Raw genomic sequence first — 20,236 nt, forward strand, 5'->3', positions numbered from 1 at the left:
ATTATAGTATTCATTCCTCATTACGTTACATATATTCAATGTAGACAAAACAAAGAGCATTCATATCAAGCCATGGCTCACATGAAGAATTAGAAGTTAGCTGGTCCTCTAAGTCACAATTTTAAATACTCCCACGGTCTCACCGGCATGTTTACGTTATTATTTGGTACGTATTTCGAGACTTCTATAAAATATAATTTTATAATATTTTTGTAAATTTTTTTTATGAATAAAAGTTTAAACATAAAATTTTTATTAAAAAAAATATTAAAAAAATATATTATGAAACTATACTTTAAACGAGAATTGAAAAGTATGCCGAAAAGTAACGTAAACAATCTCGTGGGACGGAGGGAGTATAGAATATCACGCGACAGCTTTTTTTTTTGCTATTCAAATTAAAATTTTATCCTGGTTAACGAAAATGAAAATTAAATTTTATTACAATAATATATTAAAATCTCATTTTTATTTGGAGTGATATCTCAGAATCTAAAAGATCCATGTATTTCGTCGAGACCTTAAGTGAGTCGACAGATCGGAAAGTTTATCGCTTGATATTTTTCTACGTTAATCAAAGTCTATCACGTGAACCTGTTAGTTTACGAGTTAGGACGTATATAATTTTGAAAATTTAAACTTATAACCAACAATTACTATAAAATACTACAACATTGAGTATTTGAGTTCCATAATTGCTGCATAATCCCATGAATTACTCTAACAAACTAGATAGGTTGAAAATTACGTGACTTTGATATATCATTTTAAATTCCATAAACAAGAATCTGAGATAATTAAATTTCCTTTGAAAAATCTTCGACCTTAGTTTCAAACTCCAAACCTAGTTTACAAATTCTTATAGCAAATAATCTTAAATTTTTGCGTGCACTCTAGAGCACTCTCATAATTTGTGTACACCAGTGACTTCTTTAGGAATATTACTAGAAAATTCAAAATGTATACATATATTCGCACTTACACACAGGTTAATCTTATTATTAAAAATATTTTCTTTTTGGATCTCTAACCATTTATCTTTTTTTTTTTTAATATTATCATATACTCCTACACGTACGTCCCATTCTCTAATCCATCCCCACCCTGCAACCCTGGTCCCTAAGGCCCCAATTATGCGAGTTCAGAACTCTGTGTTTGAAGCTTCGAGCTAGCTTACTAATTACAAGTTACTCTTATTATTAGTTATAATCATTTTTAAGGACCAAGTCCCCACAAAAGCGTGTACAATCATATGAATACAAAACATGTCGGAGGGTCCTTGCTGACTCGGACTCTACCTTGACGGACTTTGTATACACACTTGATCACTTACTAATCCTACTTACATTCACATTCCGATACAAACATTTTTGATCAAATAGTTAATCAATTTTTGTTTTTAGTATGCCGAGTACGCCTGACAAGATTAGATCGATCTAAATTTATATTTATATTTATTTATTTTAAAAAAATATATGAAATAATTTGTTACGATCTTTGTAAACAACATTATTTTATCCTCCCTAAATTATATTCATCATTCGGCCCCCAGTTACAGACAATAGAAGGAGTGTTGAGAGGGCAGAGACTCGAGCATTAGCGGTGTGAAAATGGATGAAGCATCAAGAAATAACTGTACTATAACCAGTACAGTTACTTGACTAAGTGTGAATCTTTATTATATTGGTCACAGGGGCTTGGCTTTACGTATGGGACAGTTCAAATAAAGTGGACACTTGATGTTGAGGTTGAACTCGACATGCACAAAAAGTCCGGATCCGAAAATTTGATCCGGTCCGATCTGGACAAATCCCGGTCAAACCCATTCCGATCAAAATTCGGCCCGGGCTTCGGGCCTCGACGGGTCCTATATTTTTAGGCAAAACCCGGCTCAGCTCGGCCTGGTAAAAAATCCGGGCTTCGGCTCGGCCCGATAAAAAGCCCGAAAAAACCCGGTTATAATCTAATTATTCTAATATATTTTCTTAAATATTTATAAATTCACATTTTTTATAAATTCACATTTATTATAAATATAAATAATACTTTAAACACATATATATTAACATATTTGTGATTAATAATATTATTTATATACTTCGTTGCATAAATAATGAAAGAAGATATAACAAGTACACTATATATATTTAGATATCATTGTTTTCATAACAATGATAAAACATATTATTCTATAAATATGTTTATTTTTTGCCGAACTTAAATATTTTCAACGAAGTAATGTTTTCGTAAAATATTACATGTAAACTAATACATTTTAATGATGATCTAGTTGCTAACATATGTATTCTTCGGAATCTCTAATAATACTCGATCCGATTTAAATTAGAAAAAAGCCCGGCCCGATCCGATCTGGTCCGGAAAAAAAACCCGGTTAGGCCTCGAGGGCCCAAACGGGCTCTGACATTTTCGGAAAATCCGGCCCGGCCCGGTCAAAGTCAAAGTCCAAAAAGCCCGGTTCGTTTAAAGTCCGGGCTTTTTAAGGCCCAGTCAAAACCAGGCCCGACGGGCCTTTTGTGGATCTCTAGGTTGAACACACAATAATGTCATAATTTCTTATAGAATTAACAAAACTGGAAGTTTAATTTTGTGTAACTGTGTAGTACTCTAATTATTAAGTTGTTCTGATTTTTTTTTTGTATAATCATAATGGTAGTTTAAATTATGGGTGGTGTTTCTTGGCCAACACAAACATAGGATTTCACTGTTTTCGAATAATATTAAGGCTTGTTTTGAATTACGCAAAGCTACATATTCATAAATTGTTACAATTCTGACAAAATTGAAAATTGTTTTGGAAAAAAAATTGTTACATATTCCGAAAAAATTGAAAATTTTGGACTAAGTTTTATAATTTACTCAATTCAATTCTGTTAGTTTGGTTATTGATAATACTTTTAAACGACATTTAATTGATTTCTAGATGGCTAAGCTAATAATTTTTGTACAAAAATAAAGTAGTTCGATGTGTTTATAATTTTTTCTCGTCAGCTATTATGAATTATAAATAAAATAGTCTATCCTAAAGTTTTCTCCCATACCTCATATCGACATTTAATTGATTTCTAAATCGCTAAATTAATAATTTTTATACAAAAACAAAGACGATGTGTTTGTAATTTTTTCCCTTACCTATTATGAATTTTAAATAATATAGTCTCACCCAAAGTTTTTTCCCATATCTCATTCCAAATACAAACTAATCATAGCTACAAATGGATTTTAAAATGCTACAAATTATTGAAGAAATATGACATGATACATCCTTATTACATGAAATTGAAAATGTGATTTAGCTCATGATGTCTGTAATGTTACAACTTGAAAATGTAAAACTAGCCAGTTCTTAATGTGTTTCACCAGTTCAACTTCAACAAATCAGCAGCTTCTGAAAATGTTACTGTTACGCTTAGATCCTTTCGGTCGCGTGAACAGGCTTCGGCTGAATTGAAGATGGCTTCGGTCGTACCTGAAAGTGAAGAGAATGCGAGGGTTTGTACCCCCGATTCACCTCCGGTATGAGAATCAGAATCTGACAGTAAAATTAGGGTAGTAATACAAGAGAAGCAGAGTGTTAATAATGTGTGCATGTTTTGTCTTACTTCACAAGAGTTTTTATACCCAATCCTGACATGAATGTTCATCTGTTACAAATCATTAAGGAGGTAGTGAAAAGGGGGCGTTATGTCCCTTGTTCTGTCCAACGGTCCGCGAGTAGTGGGCCTCGGCCTGGGCTTCCGTGGGCCTTCGTTACGCGGGCCTGGAGGTCCTTCGGCCCAGTAGCTTAACCGCTTACTGGGCCTTTGTTCAATGGGCCTTATTGGGCCTATAACCAACATGTCCCTGTCCTTCGGCTAGGCCTTCGGGCCGGCCGACGGACACCGGTCTCGGCCCATATTGGGGTGAAGAAACCCTAGGGCGATCGCTTCAGTCCCGCCTCGATCTTCGGTCGTACACGTGGCAAGCTTTACTTGCAGTGCATTAATGTGACAGCTGTTGGCACGTCGTTCCATGACTCAATCTCAGTCGTTGAATGTCAACCGTCTTGATCTGGGACGTCCATTTCAAAAACCCCCAAACGTCGCTTTTCTAAATTTATTTTAGGCGCCTATAAAAGCCCATTTGTGTGTTTCATTTTCTTTTTATCACTTTAGTTCCTCCATACAAAGTGACAAATCGCGGTGAATCTTCCAATCACAGGCAACAGCAACTCCGTCTTCCCAAATCATCCCATTTCAATCCAAGAACATCTCCAAATAAGTAAGTCTCTTTTCTTGTTTTCCAGTTTTGAATTTTCATGCTAATTTTCTGTGTTTTAGGGAGTTTGCATGTGGACTTAGTGGTTTTGTTCTGGGTTCACGGGGTTTTTTCTGGGTTTTGTGCGTGTGCCATTGCATTTTTCTGGGGTTTTTGGGTATTTCTGGGTAGGTAATATAGGTTTCTGGGTTTTACCAATTTGAGGAGGCCCCACGGGTTTAAAGATGGCATGCGAGGCGTTTTCTGACCAAGAACGTTCTTCGGAATTTCTTGGTTTTAGAACGTCTTTCGGGAGCCGACCCAGGGCGTAAACAGGTGGTCTGGAGTAATGTTTGCGAAAGGTTCTGTAGGTAAGAACATCCTTCGGGAGGGCTTGCCTTAGGAGCAGCCTTCGGAAACAGTCTCCGGGGTTCTGGTTCGTTCGGTCCTGGGACGTGTACTCGGGTTTTTACTTTTTCTTTTATGTCTGCTAATCCGAGTACATAGACTAATGTCTCTCTGTTCCTGATACAGGGACATGGACCGAGCAAACCGTCCCCCAGATTCTTGAGACCCCTTGTCGAACCGCTTGGTGGGAACGTCTTCCATTCGCCCTGAGCGGACGGGACGGGCCCTATATAGTTCGGCTGCCGACTATCCCGCAGCCAATAATAGATCTGAACTGACGAAAGGACGCGTAGTTCAGATGTATGATGATTACTCTGTCCCTCGAGGGCTTTGTTGGCTGTACGCGCCGAGGGAGGGTGAAAGAATCTACGACACTCCCGGGGTGCCGGATGGATATGGAGGTTGCGCCGTAGGGGTTTCGGAGGCGGCCTTCAAGTGTGGCTTGAGGGTGCCACCGTTGAAGCTGATCAAGCACCTTTTCTTCCAGATGGGTATCGCCCTCGGACAGATGGACTCGAACGGGTTCATCCATATTAACTGTTTTCAGAACAGGTGTCTTCACGCTGGGATCGCACCCAGCACTCGCCTATTCTGGTACCATTATGATTTTCGGAAGAATCCGAAGAGTTCTGGTTTTTACACCATCGCCCGTCGAGCAGGGCGACCTGATTGGACGGCGACCAATTTGAACAATAAATCCACTCACACTCATTGGACGGCCCCCAGAGTTCTGTCGGACACAGCTAGATAAAGCTGAAGAGTTTCCTTCGGATCGGGCCTCATCAAGAGTGGTGCCTTCGTCAAATATTCTTTTACTTCTTCGAACGCCTTTTGGCATTCAGGCCCCCACTCAAAATTCTTTGACCCTTTGAGCACGGCGAAGAAGGGAAGTGCTTTTTCGGCTGACCGGGAAATGAAGCGCCGAAGGGCGGCGAGCCGGCCTGTCAATTTTTGTATATCTCTGATGCATTTGGGAGGTTCCATATTGATAACTGTTTTGATCTTCTCCGGGTTCGCTTCTATTCCCCGGGCGCTGACCATGTATCCGAGAAACTTTCCACTAGAGACTCTGAAGGTACATTTGTTCAAATTGATCCTCATGTTGTTCTTTCGGAGAGTTTCGAAGCATTCCTTTAAGTCTTCGGCGTGATCTCGGAATAGTGATTTTACTATCATATCATCCACGTATGCTTCCATGTTCCTCCCGATCTGCTCTTTAAAGACCTTGTTCACCATTCGCTGGAATGTGGCTCCAGCGTTCTTCAGTCCGAAAGGCATTTTAATATAAGCATAAGTCCCCTTCGGAGTTCTGAACGCTGTCTTGCACATCCCTATCATTCATAGCAATTTGATGATAACCAGAAAAAGCGTCCAAAAAACTAAGTACCTCATATCCTGCCGTTGTGTCTATCAGTTGGTCGATGTTAGGCAAAGGGTAGTGATCCTTCGGACATGCCTTATTGAGATCCGTGTAATCCACGCACATTCTCCATTTCCCATTCGACTTCTTCACGACCACCACATTGGCTAGCCAGTCAGGATACTCGATTTCCTCGATAAATTTGGCTTCTAACAATTTTTCCACTTCGGCTTCTATTACCTTCTGTCGTTCGACGGCAAATGTCCTCTTCTTCTGCTTTACCGGCTTAGCCTCGGGCTGCACATTCAAGCAGTGCGTTGCCGTCTTGGGATCCAATCCAGGCATATCTTCGGGCCCCCAGGCGAACACATCATGGTATTGCCGGATGACAGCTATTACCTTTGCCTTCAGATCCGCCGCCATGTTTTTTCAAATTCGGACCATCTTTCCCGAATGGCCTGCGTACAATTCCACTTCTTCGGTCTCTGCTGCGCGTTCGGCAATTGGGCTTGGGAGATCGGCCCCAAATTTTTCCAGCTCGATGTTCAATGTTTCCCGGCTTCCGCTGGGTTCGGATTCTGCCCACTTTCTCTTCCCGGTTCCATCTGGCCCTTCATGAAAGGAATATGTCCTAAGTCCAATCATGTATTAGGATTTAGGAATAACTTTTATGTAATCTGTTTTGATCTCATTGATATTAATAAAAGACTTGTTTTGTTTTTATTACGGGCTTTATCTATTTAAGTGTTTAAATAAGATATACCATAGTTTAGAGTAAAGCTTTTTATGGATTATGATGAGATCATAATGGTGAGACCTAAAAAGATGATAACTCTAAACTTAAATAGTTCCTGGTCGTAGGATTACTAACTGGTAATTAATAATCCGCATAGATCGGTACATACTATGCTTGCTTCATTATGAAGGATGTCTGTTCTCATAGACATTTGTGTGGTGACACTATAGCTAGTATGTAGGTGCTTATAATGGAATAAGTTCACTGAACATGACTCGCACAGCTGAACAACTGATGGAGTTCACTCACGTGTCAGTAGTTGTTCACATAGTGATAGTTGTACAAGTATCCTTAGACTTGAGGTCATCATAGTCATCTTGTGTACACTGAACTATGCTTTGGTTTAGTTCTTAGTCTCCAGGGACAATTATTAGGGCTCTTCTGGGTATAGGAATTTGTACACGAAGATAGTGTATGATCAATAAAGGATCTACCCCTTCCAGTGAAGGAAACAAATGTTCAAGGCTGATCCACTTATGCTAGTTCAGAAATCTCTGGCCAGAGTGAATGAAATTAGAAAGGAGTTTCTAATTTGCATAGAACTACGCATAATAAATGGTAAGCAAGTGATTGAATTAGATAGGCTTGACACGAGATCCATGCCTTGTATTTAATCGGAACATTGTAGGGTAGAAGGAGTTTATTGTACGGTAACTATTCACTGAATAGGTTCTTGGTATTCTAAGCAGTGAATTCATATTATCCGGATAGTCGCGATATGCTGAGAAGTATCTCTCACGATGTAGAATAAATGTGATTAATTAATCATATTTAATAAATTAGAGAATTTATATAAATAATGATAAAATAGTTTTATTATTATTTATTTCTACTACCGGCTTAATATTGAACCTACAGGGTCACATCATAAAAAGAGAATGATTTAATGGTGGAGGAATTAATTAATAATGGCTAAATAATTATTTATTTGTGAAATAAATAATTAATTGGAAAATTTAATAATTGATTAAATGAGATTTAATTGATTATAAATTAATTAAGAAAAGTTCTTAATATTATTAATTAAAGGATTTAATTTTTGGAAATTAAATCAAGAGAGAGAATTATTTCTAAAGTGTTTAGAAAAAGGATTAATGATTAAAAGGTGTTTTAATTATTAATGAGAATAATAAATGGGATAATAATAATAATATTTATGGGAAAATTTCAGCTGAAAATTTTGCCTATAAATACACTATTATAGACCCTATTTTATTCGAACCCACATCGAACCCGAAAACCCAAAAAGTTTGGAAAACCCAATTCTCTCCACCTCCTTCTTCCTCCTTAACATTGTTTTTTTGGTGGATACCGGTGGAGTGATTCACACTTGAGGAGCAACTGCTAAGGATCTCTGATCGTTGTCTCCGAATTATTTTAAAAGGTTAGATTCGATCCCTCGAATTTTTATTCACGATTTATATGCTTTTATTTGGATTTTGTATGTGTAAAAGTGTTTTGCCATGCCCCGCTGCGTTTAAAATCCAACACTTCATACTCCTGATGTGATAACCCTTATTTTTCGTTACAAATATATATCTATCTTTGGAATTTTATATTATTTGTTTTGATAAAAAAATAATATTTTCTTATATGTATAGTTTACAAAATAGTATGATTCACATGTTATGTATGTAGACTTTATTTAATACATTACAAAATAATTTATTTGGTTATATATTTCTATATAATTAAGTATACTTTATTTTTAAATCTTTAGATGTTTTACTTAGTCAAAAACTAATACTATAAAGATAATGTGTTCGTGAGTTCAAAACTAGTGGGGTGATAACTACCCATACCCACAAACCTAGGAGTGGGCTTTAAGTAATTCCTAAATAAATACAGCTGTATCAAGTTCATTTTTGTTTGCACATCAATCTTCTATCAAGTATCAAGGTATGTTTTATTCTACTTCTTCTTTTTGAGCATACATACATGTTTTATATATTATTCTATATTTTTACTATGCACTTGAACTATTACTACTCATGTAGTGTTTACTTTTTAGCTATGGTTAAATCATTCTCCTTATTTTATAGAGCATGTTTTTGTTTACATTCTTTGTACAAATATGTCAATGATATTACTTTCAAATTAATTATTAATATATTTTTTCCTAAAAGATATTTATTGTTTTTATTTTTTTGACATTGGTCGTATAAATTTTCATGTGCTCCCAAAGTTATAGTTGTATTAAATATGCATTCTTATGTCACTAAATTTTTTGTATATTAGATAGTAAATATAATATTATGTAAATGGATCTCTCTCTATATATATATACTTAGAAAGTCTTAAGATTTTTATGCATAAGAAAATAATTTTTTTAATTAATGATTTATACATTGAATGCAATACATTATTTCTATGTGATTTCAATTATTTTGGAACAATGATGCATGATTTTACGTTTTAGTTGAATTGACATATTTTTAATTTCAAACTATTATATGATTTTGTAAATTGCTTGTTACTAAAATATAATTTTGTACTAAAGTGTATTAAGTACTTTCTTTTCTTATTTATTGTTCAGAATTATCAAAATGGTATATGTTCTTTGTTAACTATTATGGTTTAGCACCGTATAGCCTATATAAAAATTGAAGTAATATTGTTTACGCCTTACCATTATATATGGATTATTTATTAATTTTAATTGGTTTGATTAATTGAAACTTAGGATTTTTTTGGCAATATTTTGGATCACCATTTTTGCAGCTAAGGTAAGTTAACTCTTCACACTTTATTTTATTTTAAAATCTTTTAAATATTTTTGCACGTTTAAAATTTATGGATCAAGTACCTTGTTTTAGAAATAAGAATTCCCAGTGATCTCTGACTTATGAACCGGTTAGTAATTGTGTATGATTCCGTAACTAGCCTTTGATAACTTACTAGGGAGTGCTACTTATAATGCCTTCGGGAGCGCACACTCTATGATACCTTAGTAAATGGCGCATTATTGACAGAAATTATGAACTTTTGATACTGTGTCACCAGGTATTTGTGGCCTTAGCGAGCTGTGGAATTTTGTATCTTATGACATGGATTTTGAAAAATGATTTTTGTTTTATAAAATTATGGTACTTGATCCACTAGTGTAGAATTGTTTTCTTGCTGGGCCTTGGCTCATTACTTACAAATTTTCAGGATTTGCTTTATTTTCAGCTTAGATGATTTTATTTCTGTCTCAGATTTTAGAATTTTATGGAAAACTAGAAACTTATTCTTATTATGGATTTAATTTGGAGTTTTAGTTGAATATTTAAGTATAATTATTTTCTGAAAAGTCGGGGTATTACAGTTGGTATCAGAGCCTATGTTAACTTCCTGTAGACGGCCTTTTAGGCTAGACCTGTGAGTTATGAGTTTACTGCGTGTATTTTCAAGAAACTACTTTTATTTTTCTTTCGTTAAATAGTTTTTGACTTTTGTACAATTATATGTTTTTGGTATCTTAAATATTTTTGGTATTTTTAAATTTGGGGACCAAATTTTGTTAAAGAGGGTAGAATGTGATAACCCTTATTTTTCGTTACAAATATATATCTATCTTTGGAATTTTATATTATTTGTTTTGATAAAAAAATAATATTTTCTTATATGTATAGTTTACAAAATAGTATGATTCACATGTTATGTATGTAGACTTTATTTAATACATTACAAAATAATTTATTTGGTTATAAATTTCTATATAATTAAGTATACTTTATTTTTAAATCTTTAGATGTTTTACTTAGTCAAAAACTAATACTATAAAGATAATGTGTTCGTGAGTTCAAAACTAGTGGGGTGATAACTACCCATACCCACAAACCTAGGAGTGGGCTTTAAGTAATTCCTAAATAAATACAGCTGTATCAAGTTCATTTTTGTTTGCACATCAATCTTCTATCAAGTATCAAGGTATGTTTTATTCTACTTCTTCTTTTTGAGCATACATACATGTTTTATATATTATTCTATATTTTTACTATGCACTTGAACTAAGACTACTCATGTAGTGTTTACTTTTTAGCTATGGTTAAATCATTCTCCTTATTTTATAGAACATGTTTTTGTTTACATTCTTTGTACAAATATGTCAATGATATTACTTTCAAATTAATTATTAATATATTTTTTCCTAAAAGATATTTATTATTTTTATTTTTTTGACATTGGTCGTATAAATTTTCATGTGCTCCCAAAGTTATAGTTGTATTAAATATGCATTCTTATGTCACTAAATTTTTTGTATATTAGATAGTAAATATAATATTATGTAAATGGATCTCTCTATATATATATACTTAGAAAGTCTTAAGATTTTTATGCACAAGAAAATAATTTTTTTAATTAATGATTTATACATGAAATGCAATACATTATTTCTATGTGATTTCAATTATTTTGGAACAATGATGCATGATTTTACGTTTTAGTTGAATTGACATATTTTTAATTTCAAACTATTATATGATTTTGTAAATTGCTTGTTACTAAAATATAATTTTGTACTAAAGTGTATTAAGTACTTTCTTTTCTTATTTATTGTTCAGAATTATCAAAATGGTATATGTTCTTTGTTAACTATTATAATTTAGCACCGTATAGCCTATATAAAAATTGAAGTAATATTGTTTACGCCTTACCATTATATATGGATTATTTATTAATTTTAATTGGTTTGATTAATTGAAACTTAGGATTTTTTTGGTAATATTTTGGATCACCATTTTTGCAGCTAAGGTAAGTTAACTCTTCACACTTTATTTTATTTTAAAATCTTTTAAATATTTTTGCACGTTTAAAATTTATGGATCAAGTACCTTGTTTTAGAAATAAGAATTCCCAGTGATCTCTGACTTATGAACCGGTTAGTAATTGTGTATGATTCCGTAACTAGCCTTTGATATCTTACTAGGGAGTGCTACTTATGATGCCTTCGGGAGCGCACACTCTATGATACCTTAGTAAATGGCGCATTATTGACAGAAATTATGAACTTTTGATACTGTGTCACCAGGTATTTGTGGCCTTAGCGAGCTGTGGAATTTTGTATCTTATGACATGGATTTTGAAAAATGATTTTTGTTTTATAAAATTATGGTACTTGATCCACTAGTGTAGAATTGTTTTCTTGCTGGGCCTTGGCTCATTACTTACAAATTTTCAGGATTTGCTTTATTTTCAGCTTAGATGATTTTATTTCTGTCTCGGATTTTAGAATTTTATGGAAAACTAGAAACTTATTCTTATTATGGATTTAATTTGGAGTTTTAGTTGAATATTTAAGTATAATTATTTTCTGAATAGTCGGGGTATTACACCTGATCCTTCTCAAGGTCTTCGAGCATTATGATTTGGACGGTTTTCTGGTCGCCCCTCATTTCTCCTACCCCTTTATCAGTGGGGAACTTGAGTTCGAGGTGGGGTATAGACTCCACTGCTTCGAAGGTTGATAAGAAGGGCCTGCCAAAGATTGCATTGTACGGGCTTTCAATCCGAACTACATAGAACTTCACCAGCTTCTCGACGGTATACAGCAACTTGCCCAGGAGGACCGCAAGAGTAATCGTTCCTTCGAATTGAATAGGATGCCCTCCGATGGCATAAAGGGGAGCCTCGTTACAGGGCTCTAGTTGCTCTCCCTCCAAGTTCATCTTACAATAGGTTTTGTGGAACAGTATATTGGCCGAGCTGCCTGTGTCCACCATTACTTTCCATATTTTATTCTGCCCGATGATGGGATTGATGATTAGAGGGTCGTCGTGCGGGCGAATGACATCCTCGTAATCTTCAGTGCTGAAGGTCATGGGCATGTGGGGCTTTGCCTGTCCGAACTGATACAGATTGTACACCTGTCGGATATACTTCTTCTTTGCTGTCTTGCTATCCTTATCCAGGATGCTTCCCCCGAATATAGTTTTTACTTCGCCCTGTATCCTGTCCCTTCGCTCTGGCTCATCGGCCTCTACTTCCTCCTCTTGATTCTCCTTCGGCCCCAATCTATCTCTCAGATCTCGAACGAACTGATTAAGCTCGCCGTCTTTGATCATGCGCTCAATGAGCTTCTTGAGGTGATAGCATTCATCAGTGTTATGCCCCTTGTCCCTGTGATAGTCGCAGTACTTATCGGGGTTTTTCTTGTGGTTCGGGACCTTCATCTTGGCGGGGCGAACAAACCCTGGCTTGCCCTTTATCTCATGGAGAATCTTGGAGATCGGCGCATTCAAGGGGGTGAACACGGTCGAATCTCTATCTCGACGTCGTTCGGCCCCACGATCTGTGTCTTTCCTTCCTTCCTTTCTGCTATCCCTCCGGTCAGATCCTGATCTTGAGCCCTCATATCTGTCGGCTCGCTTTGATCGGTCGTCTTTTCTTGAGTCTTTATACCCCCCAATACTTTCCATTTTTCGGTGAATATTCTCGCCTCTTACATATATATCATTCAGGGATTTTGGGGGAAAATCGTAAAGAGATGAGCGAAGCTTTTTACCTTTATAGGGGTCTAGCCCCGCCGTTAGTAAGCCCATTGCTTTGATTTTGTCCAGGTTAGTGACCATCCCCGCTTCTTCCTTGAACCGAGCGAGATAATCTCTCAGCTCTTCATTCGCCCTTTGTCGACAGTGGACTAAGGCTTCGGTATCCTTTGCCTTTCGGCATAGGTGCGAGTAGTACTTTAAGAACTTCCTCTTCAACTGCTCGTAAGACCCGATGGACTGAGGTTTCAGGGATTTGTACCACATCGAAGCAGACCCTTTGAGATAAGTCTTGAACATTTTGCACAGCATGATATCATTGTGGCCCATCCCAACCATCAGGAGTTCATACTTTTCACAGTGGTCCTCGGGGTCTCCTTTTCCGTTGAACTCGCTCATCTTGGGGAATTGTCTCTCTTCGCCCGGAGGGGGTCGGTACATCTCAATCTCTTGTGTTACAACAGATTCTCGATCGGGCCTCCTATCACCGAACAGGGCCTTCTCTAAGCGATTGATCCTGAGGCGGGATCCATCGGGCTCCTCATCTGAATCAGAAGAGTAAGGTTGCTTAGTCCTCTTCCTTCGGGGATGGAATCAGAGTCAGACTCATCTTCTTCGTCATACACCCTACGTTCTCTTCTATCTTTATTCGTTCTGCTGGTCTCGTCGGCCCGCATCGCCTCTCTCAGGGTTCGTTCTTGCATTTCAATTTCCTCTCTTTGCAGTTGCAGGGCCTTCAACCGGAGCGCATCAGCCTCTCTTTTCTTGGTTCGCGCTTCCGCTTCCTTGTCAACTTGATCAACTTTGGCCTTACCCTTCTCCGCGGCCTTTTCTGCCCGGATCTTTAGGAGTAAGGCCTGTTCTTCAGGGGTTAGCGTAATAACCCCGTCCTCGTCGACTAGGGTGGACGGTTGTCCTTTGTCGGTGAAATCAGGCGGCGGTGAATGTTCATGAATTGTTTATGTCATAGTCTCGTTATCAACTTGTAACTCTCGTATTTCCCACAGACGGTGCCAAATGTTACGCCCAGATCTTTTCGGTCGCGTGAACAGGCTTCGGCTGGATTGAAGATGGCTTCGGTCGTACCTGAAAGTGAAGAGAATGCGAGGGTTTGTACCCCCGATTCACCTCCGGTGTGAGAATCAGAATCTGGCTGTAAAAGTAGGGTAGTAATACAAGAGAAGCAGAGTGTTAAGAATGTGTGCATGTTTTGTCTTACTTCACAAGGGTTTTTATACCCAATCCTGCCATGAATGTTCATCTGTTACAAATCATTAAGAAGGGAGTGAAAAGGGGGCGTTATGTCCCTTGTTCTGTCCAACGGTCCGCGAGTAGTGGGTCTCAGTCTGGGCTTCCGTACGCCTTCGTTACGCGGGCCTGGAGGTCCTTCGGCCCAGTAGCCTAATCGCTTACTGGGCCTTTGTTCAATGGGCCTTATTGGGCCTATAACCAACGGGTACTATTGTTTTGCAACTAAAAGCTACCAAGTACATGGACTCTCATTTTTCAAATGTTCAATGTCATATTGCCTCAAAGGGAGTGAGGGTGTTAATTTACAACGAAAACTAATTGATTTGAAGTGTTTGAGCGTGTCTTTTTATCTTTGATTAGTGCTAGAAAACCCAAATTAGTTCCCAGAACTTTTCCCAAATAATTTGGCACGATCCTCGACAATCGTGTTCTAATTCAGGTCACATCTTACTACTAGGAAGGTAACCAACTACTATATATATTACACGTAACCATCTGGGAACAGTTTTGGGATCCGATTCCGGTACTTTGGCATTTTCCTTTCTTTTATTTCACCTTACGGTTTTTTCCGAAAAATTTCATTTTATTCCTTCCGACCAAACAAAACCTATACTGACTTGGTACCATAGAAGCGAGAAACCATATCCCAAACATGAAAATATTCTATGCACATCTTTACCAGAACAAAAACAAGAGTGTCACAGGCTCATCTTTCTCATATTCCACAAATTTACAGCTGATATGGAAAGATAGGAAAAGGAATAACTCTAATAAGATATCTCAAGTACTGCTTGTTCTGAAACAGAAGCTAATCCCTGCATCAGCCTAACAATTTCCACAGTATCATCAAGATAGTACTTGGCCTTGCTGGGTTTCTTACCAACTGTGCATTCAAAAACTTCCGTCTTTGAAGCAATAGTTTCACCTGCAATGGTACTTGTTATAACCTCGAACATATCTTCATCTGATCTGTCGTCTCCAATGCATAGAACAAAATCTGGGATTATCCCTTTCTCTTGCATAGTGGAAAGTAGGCGTTTTGCTACTAGTCCCTTGCTTACGCCCTATATAATAAAAGCATAGTCATTAGTTCAAGCCAAATGCTTTTCAGCTCGAAGTTAGAAACCAGAACCAGTACGATATTCACTGGTCCAATAAGGACTCACAGAACTTGAGTAAATTTCAGAGCTCGGAGGTGCTTACTATCTTTAGGAAAAAATAACCATGGAATCAAAAAGAACATATTAGCTAATGCAACAACTTGTATGACATCAGATTATATTATTATAACAAAGACCAATTGATAGGCCCGGTGGCTTGTCAACAGTTACAAAATCCCGAAATGAATATCCAAAACCTAGTTCTGTATTTGGTGCATTGAATGATTAGCTCAACGCGCCAAGAGGAAACAATTTTTCACTTTTGCACAGCACTGTTTTAATTTATTAAACTCAAGATGTGACAGACTAAACTATGGGTGTAATCGAGCCGAGCCGAGTCGAACACTGCCAGGCTCGAGCTCAATTAAAATAGTTCGGGCTCGAGCTCGATCGAGCCTTTAATTTCAAGCTCGAAGCTCGGCTCGAAAGCTCGAATAGATTTTAGGTTTTAGCGAATACTACCAAAAATTCAAAAAATTATAGGTTCGCTCAAGTTTGATTTGAGTTCAATTCGATTATATTTAAAAAAATATAAATAAAATAATAAATATTTATAATAAAATATATTTTTTATAAAAAAATTAAAAATTACGGAGGCTCGATACGGCTCGCGAACCATACGAGACGAGTAAGTTGAAGCTCGAGCTCGAGCTCGGCTCGGTAAATAATTCGAAAAGCTCGAGCTCGCTCGATTGTTCGATTGTTACCGAGCCAAATTTGAATATTTAACGAGCCGAGCTCGAGCAGCTCATGAACGATTTGACTCGTTTACACCCCTAGACTAAACTAGTTCATTTGCTATCAATTAAAAAATGACAGTGCATTAGTAGCTAGGAGGAAGGAGTAACCAACCTTCCCACAAACATTATTTACTACAGCAATCTAGGCAAATCTACTGACTATTACCTACATTCTGAACATGGAATAGCGGGAAGAAATTGCAAAGATATCTTTATTATGATGCAATATGAACATTAGTGTAAGATAGATAATTACCTGCGGCTTAACCTCCACAACATTTTGTCCGCTCTTGACTGTAACTGGTTCATTGGCCAGCACACTTTCGAGATGATCAAGAAGTTCTTTAGCTTGACAAGAACCAAAATCAGGATCTGCATCCTCATAACACCAGACTGCTGCAGTTTCCTTGTCTTCAATTGTTGATCCATCAGTTGTCTCGGTGTACAGCTTCATAACCGGTTCGGCTATTTGCTTCCAACTACAATCTACTACTGGTGCACATGTTTCCCACTCGGCATGTTTGTTTAATCTAGGAAGATAAAAAAAATTATTCAAAACAGTTAAATAAATTAACGATGCAAGCAACTTGTGTAATACGGACCTAAAGAAGAAACCATGTTCAGCTCCAATTCCAAGATTCTCACATGCAGAGAACCATTCGCTTAGAGTATTCCGACTTCTAGCGCTGACAATAAAGACCATATTATTTTTATCTCTGCACAAGTTGTTCAGGACTTCTATGGTTTTAGGGGTTGGGCTTTTATCAATAGCACATTGAGGCATCAAAGTGCCATCATAATCCAAAAGGATTGCCCGAGTTGTTGTCCTCTTATAAGCTGAAACAATGTGCTCCATAGAAAGCTTCTTAAAATTTGGATCAAGTGCTACAACCCGGAAACTTAACCCAAATCCAATGCCCCAGCATCTTCGTCCCACATGATCTTTACATGTTCTCTCCAAATCTTGCAAAAAACTACGAGCCCAATACCCAACATCATGGGTGCTGACATATCTATAATGTTTCTCATGTCTTAGTTGTTTCTCTGGCTCTGCCATTTCCAAGGCACAATCCATAGCTTCTGCAACAACATCAATATTCCACGGGTTCACTCGAATTGCTCCGCTCAAAGAAGGAGAGCACCCAATGAACTCTGACACGACCAACATACTCTTCTTTGGAGTGTTAGAGGTCATCCCTAAAACCTGGTCAAGCCTCTCATTCCCTTGGCGGCTAATTATATACTCATATGGTATGAGATTCATTCCATCCCTCACTGCTGTAACCAAACAACACTCGGCAGCAACATAATACGCTATTCTCTCATAAAATTTTAGAGGCTGATCAATTAAGATGACTGGCTCATATCCTGGTTTTCCAAATGTATCATTGATTCGCTTTACTGTGGAATCGGTCTCAGCTTGAACTTCCTTCACATCTTTTCCACGACCTCTAGCTGGTAGTGCTATTTGCACCAACACAACCTTTCCCTGCCACTCTGGATGTTGAACAAGCAACTGTTCCATGGCCAACAACTTCAGGCTGATGCCCTTAAAAATGTCCATATCATCTACGCCAAGCAACATTATCTTACCTTGATCACGGAACTGTGTCATGAGATCAGCAACCTTTGCTTCTGTCTCTGGAAGGTTCAAAACCGACTGAAGTTGAGACATGTGGATACCAACAGGAAGTATCTTGATGCTAACAGTTCGGCCATAATACTCGAGGCCGATATAACCTCTCTTAGATTCATAAGACAGGCCAAGCATGCGACTGCAACACGATAAAAAATGACGGGCATAATCAAATGTATGAAAACCAATCAGATCAGAGTTCAGTAATGCTCGGAGGAGTTCCTCTCTGATTGGTAAAGTCTTATAGATCTCTGATGATGGAAATGGACTATGAAGGAAGAACCCTAGTTTCACCCTATTAAATCTCTTTCTTAAAAAGGTCGGCAAAACCATGAGATGGTAGTCATGAATCCACACAAAATCATCTTCTGGATTGATCACTTCCATAATCCTATCCGCAAATATCTTATTAACTGAAACATAAGCTTGCCACAATGAGCGATTAAACCTTCCACCAAGATCCGGTGATAAGGGCAACATATAATGGAACAAAGGCCACAACTGCTGCTTACAGAATCCATGGTAATATCTACTGTACAGATCAGGGGGCAGAAATGTGGGTACACATTTAAATGTCTCCAGGAGGATTTGAGAGACCTCATCTTGCTCATTTGTGGGAATTTCTTCTTTAAGTGTTCCCACATAAAAAACTTCAATATCATCATCACCCAACCCCTCTTTCAGCTGGAGTAAGAGCGAGGTCTCATCCCAACTAAAAATCCAACCAGTGCTGCCATCCGTATTGCGTTGCGCCCTAATAGGCAGCTGATTAGCTACAATAATTAGTCTATCCGGTTGAGCAACCGAAGAAATGTCATCAGAACACACACTCTCAGATGGGTCACCATCAAGATCGGAGATTATGCCAGGAACAGTCATAACTCTTGGAATTCTCCGACTCATACGCCCTAAAGATGGCGATGGACCCTCACCGGAGGCAAGCTCCAAGAGGTTTGAGTATGATCTTGACACCATTTTCACTTCCCACTAACCCCCAAAACAAGATTTTCTTGCAAACAATATAACAACTACTTCCCAAGAAAATCAAACATAGATCATAAACCCTACAAATATCACTCCATACCACAATCTTTCCATCTTCAAAGTTATTGAGCACCAAACAAAAACCTAACAACAAAGATATGAATAAAGATCATCAATAATTACCATCCAAATCTTGATAAAAAGTTACTAGATCCGGGTCTATCTTTACTTTGACAATTTAAACATAAAGGTGGATATACATGATGTTCTTGTCAGATATTTAGATAAAGACAGCAAATGAATAGATTCAAGACATCATAAAAATTACACATACAAACAACACACTGTAGTTCAGCACAAAATGACATTGATTGATTGTGAACCTAAATATAGATAACTAAATAACTAACCCTTCATCAAGAAAGTAAAGATCTAAAAAAATGAGCATTTTTTACCCAATAAAAATATTAAAAATTATAAAAATCAAGAAAAAGTTTAAGATAAATTACCAGGTGTATTAATAATTGAAGCCCAGAAAGTAAGAAGACCCAAAAAGACCTACTGTTGTTAATCTTTATGAACAGATAAAGCTTGCTCAAGCTTGATATATATACACACACAGTCATATATACATACAAGTTGCTATAGTAAATGTACACTAGCACAGTTGCATAGTGCAACATAACTGTTAAAACACAATATTTAATAGTATATTTTTTACGGTTATAGATAAGGTAAGAATTACTAACCGTTGATGAAAGTGAAGTACAAGAAGATCCAACGGCTGGGAAGTAAAGATGAGGGAGATGTAGAGTTGACAATAGATGTACATGTAATACTTATACTCTCCCTCTTTATGACGTATAATGTATACCGTTTTTCCTAATAATCGACATGTATTTTTAAATAAATATGAAATATATTTTTATAATTTATTTTTAATTTTTTTGAAATTAACTTTATAATTCCAAACTTTTATTTAAATCAAAGAAATTGAATTTTTTTATAAAATTAAATATAAAATATATTAAAATGAGTGTGGAGTACTGATAAATATCACCAAAAGGAAGAGAGTACGTGGATAGAGATGTGTTTTAGATAATGTTGTAATGAATGTGAGAGGGTGTTGTTATCTAAATATTGTCCCTTGGTAAAGCCGCCACGAGGCTGGGATTGT

The 20,236-nt window shown here is 36.9% G+C and overlaps 2 protein-coding genes across 2 annotated transcripts; both read right to left on the bottom strand.

Annotated features, from left to right (window-relative positions):
- Nucleotides 1–12,130: 12,130 nt before the first annotated feature.
- On the bottom strand, nucleotides 12,131–13,729 carry LOC141714504 (uncharacterized). The gene has a single exon (XM_074518021.1). It carries the CDS (start codon nucleotides 13,727–13,729, stop codon nucleotides 12,131–12,133), a length of 1,599 nt encoding a protein of 532 aa, XP_074374122.1.
- Nucleotides 13,730–15,188: 1,459 nt separating this feature from the next.
- On the bottom strand, nucleotides 15,189–19,722 carry LOC141674747 (alpha,alpha-trehalose-phosphate synthase [UDP-forming] 6-like). Its single transcript, XM_074481448.1, has 4 exons — nucleotides 19,569–19,722; nucleotides 17,042–19,203; nucleotides 16,696–16,969; nucleotides 15,189–15,603 (listed from the first exon to the last, which is right to left on the bottom strand). Exons 2-4 carry the CDS (start codon nucleotides 19,048–19,050, stop codon nucleotides 15,307–15,309), a joined length of 2,580 nt encoding a protein of 859 aa, XP_074337549.1. The 5' UTR covers nucleotides 19,051–19,203; nucleotides 19,569–19,722; the 3' UTR covers nucleotides 15,189–15,306.
- Nucleotides 19,723–20,236: the final 514 nt, after the last annotated feature.

Source organism: Apium graveolens, chromosome 1, assembly GCF_009905375.1.
Source record: "Apium graveolens cultivar Ventura chromosome 1, ASM990537v1, whole genome shotgun sequence".
Taxonomy (NCBI): domain Eukaryota; kingdom Viridiplantae; phylum Streptophyta; class Magnoliopsida; order Apiales; family Apiaceae; genus Apium; species Apium graveolens.

What these genes read in the sequence shown, in the direction of transcription:
- LOC141674747 (XM_074481448.1), bottom strand. Translation starts at nt 19,050, where the DNA reads ATGGTGTCAAGATCATACTCAAACCTCTTGGAGCTTGCCTCCGGTGAG. An exon ending in GAACATGGTTTCTTCTTTAG is followed by an intron (nt 16,970 to 17,041) that starts GTCCGTATTACA and finishes TTATCTTCCTAG; the next exon opens with ATTAAACAAACATGCCGAGT. An exon ending in TTGTGGAGGTTAAGCCGCAG is followed by an intron (nt 15,604 to 16,695) that starts GTAATTATCTAT and finishes TTTATTATATAG; the next exon opens with GGCGTAAGCAAGGGACTAGT.
- LOC141714504 (XM_074518021.1), bottom strand. Translation starts at nt 13,729, where the DNA reads ATGTACCGACCCCCTCCGGGCGAAGAGAGACAATTCCCCAAGATGAGC.